Raw genomic sequence first — 12916 nt, forward strand, 5'->3', positions numbered from 1 at the left:
TGAGTCTAAAGTCAAGCAAATAATAGTAATAGTCATGGAAGTTAGTTCTGCATGTTGGATCCCTATTGGCCTTAAACTGATTTAAATCCTGTTTTTCCCATCTTAATTTCTTAGAATAACAATGAATCCTCTTATAAGAAATGTTTTTCCATAGACTTTCCTATTTATGGTTTTCTAAATTTGGCCAGAGAGAAATTGAAGAAATACAAATCCATTGTGTGTTTTTCTATCTTCTATTTGTTTTTCTACTGGTTCAATGAATATATCTACCTTTTTCCCCTGCTTTAAATCATCTCACAAAATTAATAACAGAAAAGCTAATAGCAGTGCCAGACATATTCTCACACTTGAATGGGAATGCAGGAATTGCCAGATAAAATGAATCTGAGATGCTGAGTTATTTACTTATAGTGCTGTGTGGTTTCCTAAGGAAGTACTGCTGAAAGAGTATCTGTTGTCAATTTGAATAATTTTATTTCCAACAAAATTATTTGTTTTCCTTTGATTATTTAATGTTAAATTTCCAATCATATTGTTAACATTAGAAAGCCTGAAATAAATTATACTTCTTCCTAAAGGCATTAATTTTTTGACCTAGTTAGCTTTCATCCGGTTGTCTCTTGTTTTGGAAATAGTGCCAGAGAATTTTTTAGGTGGCAAGAGACATGTGATCAGAGTGCATTGAGTGTGGGGTAGTGTTTATGATATGACTGTTAAATAAACAAAGGTTTCATTTTTTCCTGAAAAATATATTAAAAATTCAGTATGACATATAGGATTTAAAAATATGGTAACCTAGAATTTATTAGAAAAATAACAAGTTATTTTTGTTTCTCCTAAGCGAGAGCACCCTTGATATATATGGTCAGCTCTCCGAATCCTCGGGTTCTGCATCTGTGGGTTCAACCAATTATGAATTGAAAATATTAGGGAAAAAAGTCTAGAAGTTCCAAAAAGCAAAACTTCAATTTGCCGCCCACTTTGGTAGCTATTTATATAGCATTTACATTGTATTTATAACTATTCCCATAGCCGCTACATGGTATTAGGTATTATAAGTAATCTACAGATAATTTAAAGTGTGTGGGAGGATGTACATAGATTATATGCAAATATTTACTATACCATTTTATATAAGGGACTTAGGCATCTGAAGATTTTGGTGTCTGAGGGCAGTCCTGGAACCAATCCCCCAAGGATACTGAGGGACAGTGGTACTATCCAGAGCTTCCATTCTGGGGATTACATTATGCATACATGGCCTTTTTATTCATTTTCCTCCTCATTTGCTCCTCCCTCTCCTCTTTAGAAAAACGGTATTTACTTATTAATCATATTTCCTACATTGGTAATAGTGTTTGAACTGTACAAAGAAAGATGGAAAAGGGTTAGAGGATGTTGCCTTCATCTCCAGTTCCACAGAAGTGAACATCTCCAGCATTAGTCAGATGGTTCTTACCATGGCCAGTGTTCTATCGTGAAACCTGGGGCGTGGCTAATTCTGCATTCAACCCCTTGAGTTACTCAGCGTGTTCCTATGTGCTTAGTGGCTCAGTGAATGGGAAGCTGAAAATCCCAGAGATGCTGGTAAGTAGGATGAGTCTTGCATCACTTGAACTTTTTTTTCCACTCACTATCCTTGTGCCATCCAGCAAGTCACTTAGTATTTTTGTGCCTCAGTTTCCCATCTATGAATTATGATAATTAGAGTGGATTTTTTATTTCCTAAGGTTCATTCCAGGTGCAGGATGAACTTCTAATTGTGTCCAATTAGTCATTAAAAAATAGTTGCAAGATTCAAAAGTCAGTGTATCTGAGCATCTTGGGAGAAGGATTATATGTTGCATACTTCTATGTATTTCTGTTGGCTCTCTCGCATATGATCATACAGAGTCTTAGGAGCAAATATTTATATTCATAAATCACTTAGATCCCTAGGACTCTGCAGAGCCCCACTTTTTATCTGATCTTGCCCAAATTTATCACCCATATAAAGTGTGTGACATGCAATGCATGAATTCAGAACAAAATAACTTCATCTGTTCCCCAGTACTAAAGAGTTCAATTTCATGCTGTGTTTTCCATGGCACAGTGGGAGTAGATTGTTTAATGTCTGTAACTCTGAACTTCCTTAACCTTTCTATCAGATACTTAGGTAAGTGTTGAGAAGCAGAAAGTCTAAAAATAATTCCTACAGTTTTTTAGAGACCCTTGGAGCAAGCTATTTGAGCCCATTCCCCTTCTTTTTGTATAGTTTTTCATTGTCTATTTGAGCAGTGTTCCCATGGGTCAGAAAGATAGAGTTTCTAGTCTCATACCTTAAATTGCTTTATAATTGCCTTACTTTATAAGGGAGATATACCTTATAAAGTATGGTGAAGCCTGAAAATATTCAGAAGAAATTAATCTGAATCTATTAAAAGTAGGGAGAGCGGAGGAAACATATTTCGGAAAGTTGCTAGCTAGACTGGATAAACTCTATCAATACAGCATGATGTCATGCATAAAAAGCTAAAATAATGAGATCCAGGCATTTATTCTCAACTACAATTTCAACTTGGTTATGGGTCATAGAAAAAGAAGTTTAGAATGGAAAAATGTGACCCATATTTAAATTAAAACCATTTAAAATGTGTTAAATATGGTTTGGTTTTGAATGTCCACAGTAGATTGGTTAAGAGTATGGCAGTTATTCTAGATTGAATCTGGTAAAGGCTGTATTACTTGTTAGCAGTGTGACATTGGGCAAATTAAGTAAAATTCTCTGAGCTTCTGTTTCCTCATACGTTTATAAAAGGTTATTTATTGAAAAAATATTTTTAAGGGACTCCAGTCCTCTAGACAACTAGAATGTACTTCTCAGAAAGACAGACACAATGTATATTTTCATGGTTTAAAATAGACTGGGAGGGGAAGGTCAGATATAGCAAAAGTATCTGAAATAATTCACAATAATGATTTATTAAAGTGAGAATAAGAAATTTAGTAGTGGTATCAGACTTTCTTACTATGAATATGATTATCTTTTTGGCCATTAGGGATATATATATTTTTTTGCGGTATGCAGGCCTCTTACTGTTGTGGCCTCTCCCATTGCGAAGCACAGGCTCTGGACATGCAGGCTCAGCGGCCATGGCTCACGGGCCCAGCCGCTCCGCAGCATGTGGGATCTTCTTGGATCGGGGCACGAACCCGCGTCCCCCGCATTGGCAGGCGGGCTCTCAACCGCTGCGCCACCAAGGAAGCCCCCATTAGGGATATTTTAAAGCTACTTTCTTCTTTATGTCCATGAGAACAAAACATTTAGAAAATTTCTCTGGGTGTGTATCCTGGGATCCCCAGAACCTTTAAATGCTTTGTGCACCCTGACAACATCAGGGTTATGTGAGCTCTGCAGAGCAGTCCGGGGAAAAACAAAGGATGTGCAGGTCTCCTGCAGAACTTGCTTCATTAATGGATATAAGGACAAAAGAAATGACCTTTGCATTCTTTATATACTTTCATTGTTGATTAATACTGATCTTAGAATTGTATTTCTTTTATCTCCCTGCTCAGTCAGTGTAAACATAATTATATAGTTTACTCTTCATGTGATCTGGTGAAATAGCCTATTACTTGTCTTTGACTGATATTATATGAAATGTTACTCAGGAAATCAAAGTGCTGTTCAAATATTATTTTCACCTTAATTAGTTTTAAGTATTTAACAGCTCTGTTTCTTGTATTAAAATAATACTTATAAATTAAGATAATTATAATAATTTTCTCCCAAAATTATTAATGAAGAGGGTACAGGAACAAATGAGCAATGATTGAATAAGTACACGGATGAAGTAAATCAATATCATAATGGGTATTACATATGACCAAGGGATGAAGAAGGCCCATTTGGTGTACAGTGATGGATGCCTAAATACGTTCCATAGATAGGAACTGGCAAGAAATGGGGCATTTTCTGTTCTACTGTTACATTAATTTCACGCAATTTCTTTAGCTCATTTGAAGAATCCCATGGCTCTACCATCTTTGAAAATAAGTTCTGTAAAATATAAGTATTTGAGCCCAGAGTGAAACTTTAAAGCATTACATTGCTTTACAACAGCATTTTGAGTTTCCTTCAGTATTTTGTGAGGAAGAGGGTTGGGAGGATCATAATCATAATCACGTTTAAGGAGCTCGGCTGATCAAGTGTATTTACACTTAAAATTTTTTGAACCTTTATGAGAGAGCCAGGAAGACATTTTTATATGAGGGAGCATTCTCAGAGCTCAAGACTTACCATTTTTACTCAGCTAATAAGTAGAAGAGCTGTAGTCAGTTCAGGGTTCAACAAGTATATAGATAGAGCAATGTGGCTACTGCTTATTCATCATATTAAAAACATAGTTGTATTCATTAATCTGGTGATTAATCAGCATTGTGGACTTTAAAATTGCCTGGTTTCTTTAGCTCAGCACAATGTATATTAGAGTCATTTACATTCATTATACTGATTCTGAATTCCCCTTTTTCTAATGTATACTTAGTTTTGAGTCAGCTAAGAAATACTGATCTGTTTGGAGTACTCCAAGGAGGGTGAAATTCTGTTCAGATTTGTAACTGGCAATGAAAATTTTATGATAATAGAATGAATTGACTACAGAGTAGAATATTCTACTTTAAAAAAAATTTTATTTGAAATAATTTCAATATAAATAGGTTCCTTTACATTTTTTTACAGTTAGTCAACACATTAAATACTTTTATTCATTCTTAATTGTATGGTGAATGTAAAAAGAATGAAAGTTCCTTCAAAAATTTTTGTTATATCTCAACAGGTTAGATACTTTACAGATAGTATAATAATACCCTGTCAATAGATGTTGGCTTCATTGACTGCATAGTGCATTTATTTTCTAAAATTGTTTTTATTTAATGATTCTTAGCAACCGTTTAAATTAGGCCATGTTTCTGTTAAAATAATTAATTAATTTCCGTAAAAACTGAGTGGTTTCTCTATTGGAATACAATGCCAGAAAATATTGATCAGAAATACTACCTTAAAAATTTGAGTGCATATTGGAAAATTTTGTTTCTCATTCATATTTGAAATGAAAAATAACTAAGTATAATTGTACCAGAAAAAGTCTGGGGTTCCTGGACTTCTGCAAATTTAATATGGGTTAACAGTGTGGCAGTTTTCCAAAGAGCTGGGTCCTTTCTCTTCTATAAGTTTGGTATGATACAGTAGATTGGATGTAAGTTTATGTAGTTGTGAAATGAAGATGGAGATTCCAAAGTACTAGTGGATTGATAGTAACATAGTTTGTTTTAATGCTAACAAATTTACCAGCAGGTTATTTTTTTACATGTGGAGGGAAAGAAGAATTTTTAGGTTTTGGACATGACTAAATTGAAAACAGATAAAAGGATTAAAAACAAACAAATAAACAAAAACAAAAAAAAGAAAAAAAGGGTTAAAGAATAGGAAGGAATGAAAGAGATGTAAATCTGGAAGAATAAAGAGTAAATCATAGATCAGTTGGCCAAAGATTTCTCTTGATGCTCTAGTGCTAGAATTGTCTAAACCTTTTTTTTTTTTCCAATGAGGTATCTGAGCTTCCTGAGTGCTAAATTATCTATCTATTTACTATAAAAGGTAGTTTGATGGTTTAGAATATAATTATATTTCAGGCCTAGTTACTGACTTTGGCTCTAATTAGTTATCACCATCAGTCACATTCTTGGTTAAATAAGAGCTTGCTATGCCTAAGTAGTATCTTTGTTATTACTTAGAGTAAACAATAATGAATAGTTGTGTCTAATTATGTTAATAACATATTCTTCTTAATTCTTGTTGTCATAGCTAAAGAAAGTGTATTGTTAGAAAACAACGAAGTGGAGAATATTTCTCTTCCCTTTATTCTTTATTTATGATGTTCTTTCAAAGGGCAACTGGTAATACAAACTTTTGGGTTCTCAAAGCAAATGAATGGTGATTCCATTGAAGGTTTGGCATTTTCCCATTTGATACACAGTCCCATATTTTCATAGCTTATGTGTTCGGAGATGTAAGACAGTTTTGCTATGTGTTGGATAGGAAATGGATGCTTCTTTCTTACTGTATTTCTGATTTAATGTAGTAATTTGGTTGTACCTTGAAGATAATTAACAGATAACCTTCAAAAACAATAATTTTCTTGGAGGGGGACAAGATTTTGATAAAAACCTAACTTTTCCAATTATTGATTTGAATTTTCGAAGGAAATAGGAATTGATATGCTTGTTTGTGTTTTTAAAATGAGTCATTTTCATTGTTAAGTACAATTAAAGTGGTTATCATAAAGGACAGTAACTTACAGTGTTCTTAGGTTTTAAGATACACCCACTACTCATGTGCCAACAGCAGACAGCAATATATGCTTCATCAGACACTTATAAATATTCAAAACAAGAGTTTGCCATCATTGGCTCCTTTCCTCTTTTTGACTGTCCTGTTCAGTAAATCTGTTTCATCTATGCATTGGTCCCTTTTTATAACTGTTGGGAAATTAATAATTTATAAGAAAAATTTAAACATTGTTTATCCTCTTTGGGCTGTGATATACTGTGGTTGACATTCATTGGAATTTTGTATGTAAAAAAGAGAACATTTCCCTGTATATGTACAGAAAATTCGTTTTTAATTCTGAGATTGATAGTATCTCATGTCTCTTGAAACTACATACATGGAGCCATCTAACAGCAAGCTCTTATATTGATAAGAGGCCCCATATTGGGGGATACAGTAGAGAAGTCACATGAATTCATCCCCCACCCTCACCTTATTCTACCTTACAGTATCCTACCTGGCAGGATTCACTTGGGTCATGGTGTTTCCCCTCGTAAATGCCTGACTTCTATTGATCCTTCAGTTTCTGTTGTTTCTTCAAGAGGGGAAGCCGAGGAGTTGAGTCTGATAGGAAGGACCCAACCAGGAGCTGGATGTGCATCGCAGTGGGTTCCACCCATGACAAGGGCCCAGTCCTCTCACATTATCTCTCAATCCCCTGCAAGGTCATAGTTGCTCTCGATTCTTCAAAACCTCTGTGCACTTCTCCTTCTTAAGACCCCTCGTTATACCAGAAGCCTGATTCTTACTTCCTCAGTTGCTTCAACTTTCCCAGTAAGGCAAAATTTAATAACACTAAGAACCTCTATATTCTTGTAGTCAGACCGATTTAAGGCCTTGTCCCCTGTGTGTCTGTGTCTCTTCTTGTCTGATAAGGGCACCAGGCCCATTGGATTAAGGTCCCACCCTACTCCAGTAACCCCTTATGTAATTTTACTTCTGTCTGCCATAACCCTTTCTCCAAATAAGGTCTGCATTCTGAGGGGGGTTAGCACTTGAACATACACCTTTTGGGGGTTGGGGGAGGGAGACACAATTTAACCCATAACAGCCACATCAAGTGGCTATTAGGCTTGTTATCTTATTTTAAGCTATTCTTTCCTTAGTTCCTTCCTAATTATCATTTAATTGTTATAAATAGACTGAAAAGCAGGATAATTTCACATAGTTTTGCATACCTTCAAAGCCTTCCTTATCAGACATTTGCACATGAGAGGTTTTTTCCCTCCCATAATTAGCCATCCTGTGTGTCACAAAGAAAATATGTTAAAGTAATAGCTCAGTTTGGGTTTTTATTAAACATCAACTTCTTATTTTATTAATCATATATTGTGGTTATATGAAATTTCCAATTCTACAATTCATATGACTGAGTATTTGCTGCCTTAGAAAGTTGTTGATTTTTAGAAACATTTTCATCTTGAAATTAGACTGCTGGTTTTCAGTATAAATAACAGAGAGCCTGAATTTGATTTCCTGGGAGATAGGAACAAATAATCATGATTCTGTGTAACAAGTCTTAGGGTGGTGAAATATGGAAGAATTCAATGCTTAACAGACTACTGACGATTCCCTTTAAATTTGGACTTAGCCATTACATACATTACGTATTACATAACTAGTATGAATGTTCTTAAAAGAAACAGTAAGAAAAGCCATTCTTATTAGTGTTTTGAATTCATATCCAAAATAGATTACTTAAGAAGTATTACCTATTATTGGTTATTGCTCTTTGTACCAATATGTAGTCTGTAAATTTCTTTGTTTCTAAATGGGAGTGTTAATGTCTTCCGTTCCTACTAATAAAGTCACATAGCACATTCTATTAAATGATCTCATCTAATCTTTAGGGCTTTAAGATGAGTGTATTATTTGTCACTACTGACAAGAGTAGATTTTCTCTGTGCTGTTGAAGTTTACTTCAACTATTTTTGACTCTGGCATTGTTCCCTTGCATTATTTTGGGTATTTTATGACTCTATTTCTGAATACTTAAAATCAAAGGCAAGACATACATATGTTTTATTTTAAGGAAGTCTTAGAGTCTATTTTTTTCTTAAACTTTTTATTTTCAGATAATTGTAGATTCACATGCTGTTGCAAAAGATAATACAGGTAGATCCTGTGTATCCTTTATCCTGTTTTCCCCGATGGTAACCTCTTACAAAACTATAGTACAATATCAAAAAAGAGGAAATTGACAATGATAGAGTCAAGATACAGAATATTTCCACCACTGCAAGGATCCCTCACATTGCCCTTTTATAGCTGAACCCAGTTCCCTCTCACCATCATCCCCTCCCTTAACCCTGGCAACCATTAATTTGTTCTCTATTTCTATAATTTAAGACACATATTCTTGTATTGAGTCAAACAATCAGTTGAGTGGTAGATCTTGTTGCATGTATACAAAATTCAAGACTTCTAGGAGAGAGGAATAGGAAATTAAAATCTAGGACAAAATTCTTGCTGTGGAAACTTATATCGTTTATATTGTCCACTCCTTTTTCTTCATGAAGCAAATATTAGTAACACTATACGAAAATAAGAGAGTCTCTGCTGGTGAGTCTAAACTTCATTTCTTCCTTTAGTGAAAGGTTGCGTCTTAAACCAAAATATCTTTAAATTTCTCAGAATCCTCATTTTCCATATTTCTAAGCTAATTATAGTAAAAATGACTTAGAACTCTCTCTTTATAGGCATGCCTCAGATATTGTGGGTTCAGTTCCTTTCCCCACAATAAAGAGAGTCACAAAAATTATTTGGTTTCCCAGCGCATATAAAAGTTATGTTTACACTGTACTGCAGTCTGTTATGTGCAGTAGTACTATGACTAAAAAAAAGCACAATGTACATACTTTAATTAGAAAATACTTTATTGCTAAAAAATGCTTAACCATCATTTGAGCCTTCAGTGAGTTGTAAGCTTTTTGCAATAGTAACATCAAAAATCACTGATCACACATCACCATTATAATGAAAAAGTTTGAAATATTGCGAGAATTTCCAAAATGTGGCACAGAGATACAAAGTGACCAAATGTTGTTGATAAATGCTGTTGGAAAAATTGATAGACTGGCTTGATGCAGGGTTGCCACAAACCTTCAATTTGTAAAAAGCGTTTTATCTGTGAAGCGTGATAAAGCAAAGCACGATAAAGCGAAGTGCACTAAAATGAAGTTTGCCTGTACTTAACTAATAATAGAAAGCAGTGGTGTAGATAAATAGTACTCCATTCAGAAGAATAATTGGTACAATTTGCATTCAGTGTTTAGGATGAATTTTCTTTGGATGGCAGAATGGTGAGCAGGAAGGCATTGTGGTAGGAGCAAAAGCACTGAGGTAAGGAAGCTCATGGTGACTCTGCTCCTTGGGTTGAAGAGGAATGTTCATGTTGACTTGCAGTGGGAGAGAAACCTGGAAATGTCACTAGTGGAGTCCAAGCTTAGAGCCCTTGAATGCTGGGCTCAGGACTTTATTTTAAAGGCAGAGCAGAGTATTACACCTTATTGAACTCCGAAGTGAAAGATTATGAGATATTTGAGGGAGATTAAAGTGACAGCTGTAAAGATGAATTGGTGCTAGGAGAGACTGCAGGCAGGGAAATTAGTTAGTTTTGTTATGCTAGGTTTTAGCATCTGACAGTGAAGGTGTCCTGGTAAAAGGATTTCTGCAGGTAGAGGAAGAGCTAATTATAGATGATGACAGACTGGATTTCTAGGGGTAGAAGGCAAGGGAGGGATTAGGAAATGTTGATTGTGAATATAGGAGAATAGAAGGATTGTCATATCATTTATAATAAAATTTTTGTTTGTATTTGGAGAAGTTGGTTTTAGGCATACTGACTGTTAGCTGTGTCCTGAACTGTTTTTTGTTTTTGTTTTTTTTTTTCCTTTTTTCTTTTTCCTGAACTTTCAAGGCAAGATTGGAACTCTCTGGAGGAAGTTTTAGGCTGGAGATTATTAGGAAATTTTAAATTAATTTGCATGGAGATGATAATTGTATTGCCAAAATATTGAAAGACTTACTGTTTCAAGGCTGTTATTGAGTCAACTAGTCTGTTGCCAGGTGTGTTAGGGATGGTTAAGGTATGTTACATCTTTGAGACTATCTCTGTTTCACTATTTGCATTCTGTCTGTTCCATTGCATGGAGTACTAACCTAGACACAATATAACCTGTGTGAGGTCTTTATAGAAAACTTGCTTTATATGATATGACTTCTAACTATGTATTCATGAGAATCAAAGTTCTAGTGGATTCAAAATAATCTTTTCTTTGAACTTCTTATCTTAACACTATTCCTTCTTTCTAGTGGATATGATTGTAGTGGTGATGGTGGGTGTTTCATGTGATATGATGTAGAAGAGGCTGTTTCTTTGCTCCTGATTGTTGGTTACTTTGTGAGAGCATATTTGTTAATAAACATTAATGTGATTAAAATATATCTTGGAGAAAATTTATCTCAACCTATTGGTTAAATTATTCTAACTACACATTTATTAGCTACTTTTATTCATTGTCAACCTAGGTTTTCAGCTTTACAGTATTCAGCTCACTGATGCATCCTTGTGCTGGGAGGGTAATCCTTCTGTTGCAGGCATGCTTTCAAATGTGTGCTCTTTCCTTTCAGTTGTTCTTGGTACACAGTTTCCAAGAACTCTGCAATGCATTTTAACATCTTATTCTACTGTTTATAGATGTGAATATACAGGCTATCACCTCCATTCAGAAGAAATTGAGTTTATTACTCACTGAGTGTTTTTCTTAAAACTTTTAAAAAATATTTATTTTATTTATTTATTTTTATTATTTTTCGGTTGTGGCACATGCGGGATCTTAGTTGTGGCACATGCGGGATCTTTGCTGTGGCATGTGGGATCTTTTTTAGTTGTGGCGTGAGGACTTAGTTGCAGCATGCGCACTTCTTAGTTGTAGCATGCATGTAGGATCTAGTTCCCTGACCAGGGATCGAAACCGGACTCCCCTGCATTGGGAGTGTGGAGCCTTACCCACTGGACCACCAGGGAAGTCCCTACTCACTGAATGTTTGAAAATGTAAAACATTATTCTCCATTATGTAGTGACTAAGTATTCGTGTATGGTACATTCAAAGGACAACTCAGTGTGACTTTCTGTAGTTAGCAAAATGTTTAAAGCACTCCAACCCCATTGCGTTTCAGTGCACTTGCAGGAAAGACATGGTGAAAATTTCAATGGATATCTTTGTGAGGAAATTTCAGCCAGACAGATACCAGCTTTGGAAACAAGGAAAGGATATATATACCATTGATCACACGAAGCCTACTCCAGAATCCACCCCTGAAGTAAAAGCATGGCTGCAGAGGAGGAGGAAAGTAAGAAAAGCATCCAGGAGGTAATGATCCTGCCCACACCCCATCCTACTTGTACTTACTCATTTAAAATGGGTCCTTGAACATAATGTTCTCAAAGACTGTTTATTTGCTTTTTTTTTCTGTTTATTCACCATCAGTTTACTTAATATCTTACGAAAAATTTGACGCAAAGCATTTTCAATTCTTTGGAAGTGTAATAAATAAATAGAATATAAACGGAGATGTATATTGTATTTGAGAATATTTTTAAAGTTGCAATGCATGAGAAATAGAACAATTCTAGACCTTCTAAACCCCTTACATTAATGTATTTAAAGATTTCTCAGTGCCCTCTATTCACCTCCTTATTTTTGTCAACTTCAGTAACTCGATTTCCAACTTTTTAATTTCGCTACTGATTTTGACTTTTAGTAGTTTTCTTTTTCATTTGTCAAACATCTCAGATATTACTTTTCTCATTGGGATGCCTATATATTTTGCTACATTATACACACTTGGCTTTATTCTTTCACAAGATGTAAATCAGAGCATGTGGTGTTTCTGTAACGTGGTTGTCCCTGTGTACTTTAATCTACATTCCATTTTTGTGGCCAGTGCCATTTCAAAAGCCTTTAAGCCTGTTGTGGTCATCTTGCTGTCTTAAAACACATTAAATAGCGTGTGTGTTATGTTGCTCAGGTCCTCAGGCAACCTTTTTAGACTTTTATATTTTCCAGGTTTATATTACATTTTTACTCTCCAGTATTACTCATTGTTTTTCTTTCAGATTGTAAAAGTAATATTTGTGCATTGGAGAAAATTTGTAAAATAAGGAAAAGAATAATGAAGGAGTCCCAAATCACCCATAACCTCACAATCCAGAGATAACCAGTGTTAAAATTTTGTATATATCCTTTACATATATATTTTTATTTATTATATAATATTATATACATTTCCAAAATTGGGGCCATGCTCTTATTGATAATTTGATGACCAGTTTTATATTTTTTCATGTAACTGAATGATTTGCTACAACGTAATTTCTAATGCCTGCATGTATTTAATCTCCTGTATTTGGACCTGAAGCTTGTTTCTAGTTTTTTGCTACTAACCAAATAACACTGCAATTTTAAGTCTTTGCCGACACTTCTGTTGCTTATTTTCTGACTCTCTCTCTCTTCCCCCCCCCCCCCCCCCCCCCCCCCCCC

General features: G+C 34.9%; 1 protein-coding gene across 3 annotated transcripts in view; it reads left to right on the top strand.

Moving 5' to 3' along the window:
* Positions 1-12916, top strand: part of KDM4C (lysine demethylase 4C) — a 400986-nt gene that overhangs the window by 198918 nt on the left and 189152 nt on the right. For all 3 annotated transcript variants that reach the window (XM_024734254.1, XM_024734252.1, XM_024734253.1), the window contains exon 9: positions 11553-11746. In XM_024734254.1, coding sequence (XP_024590022.1) covers positions 11553-11746 — 194 coding nt within the window. The remainder of the gene's footprint in view (positions 1-11552; positions 11747-12916) is intronic.

Source organism: Neophocaena asiaeorientalis, unplaced genomic scaffold, assembly GCF_003031525.2.
Source record: "Neophocaena asiaeorientalis asiaeorientalis breed wild unplaced genomic scaffold, Neophocaena_asiaeorientalis_V1.1 scaffold256, whole genome shotgun sequence".
NCBI classification, from domain to species: Eukaryota; Metazoa; Chordata; class Mammalia; order Artiodactyla; family Phocoenidae; genus Neophocaena; species Neophocaena asiaeorientalis.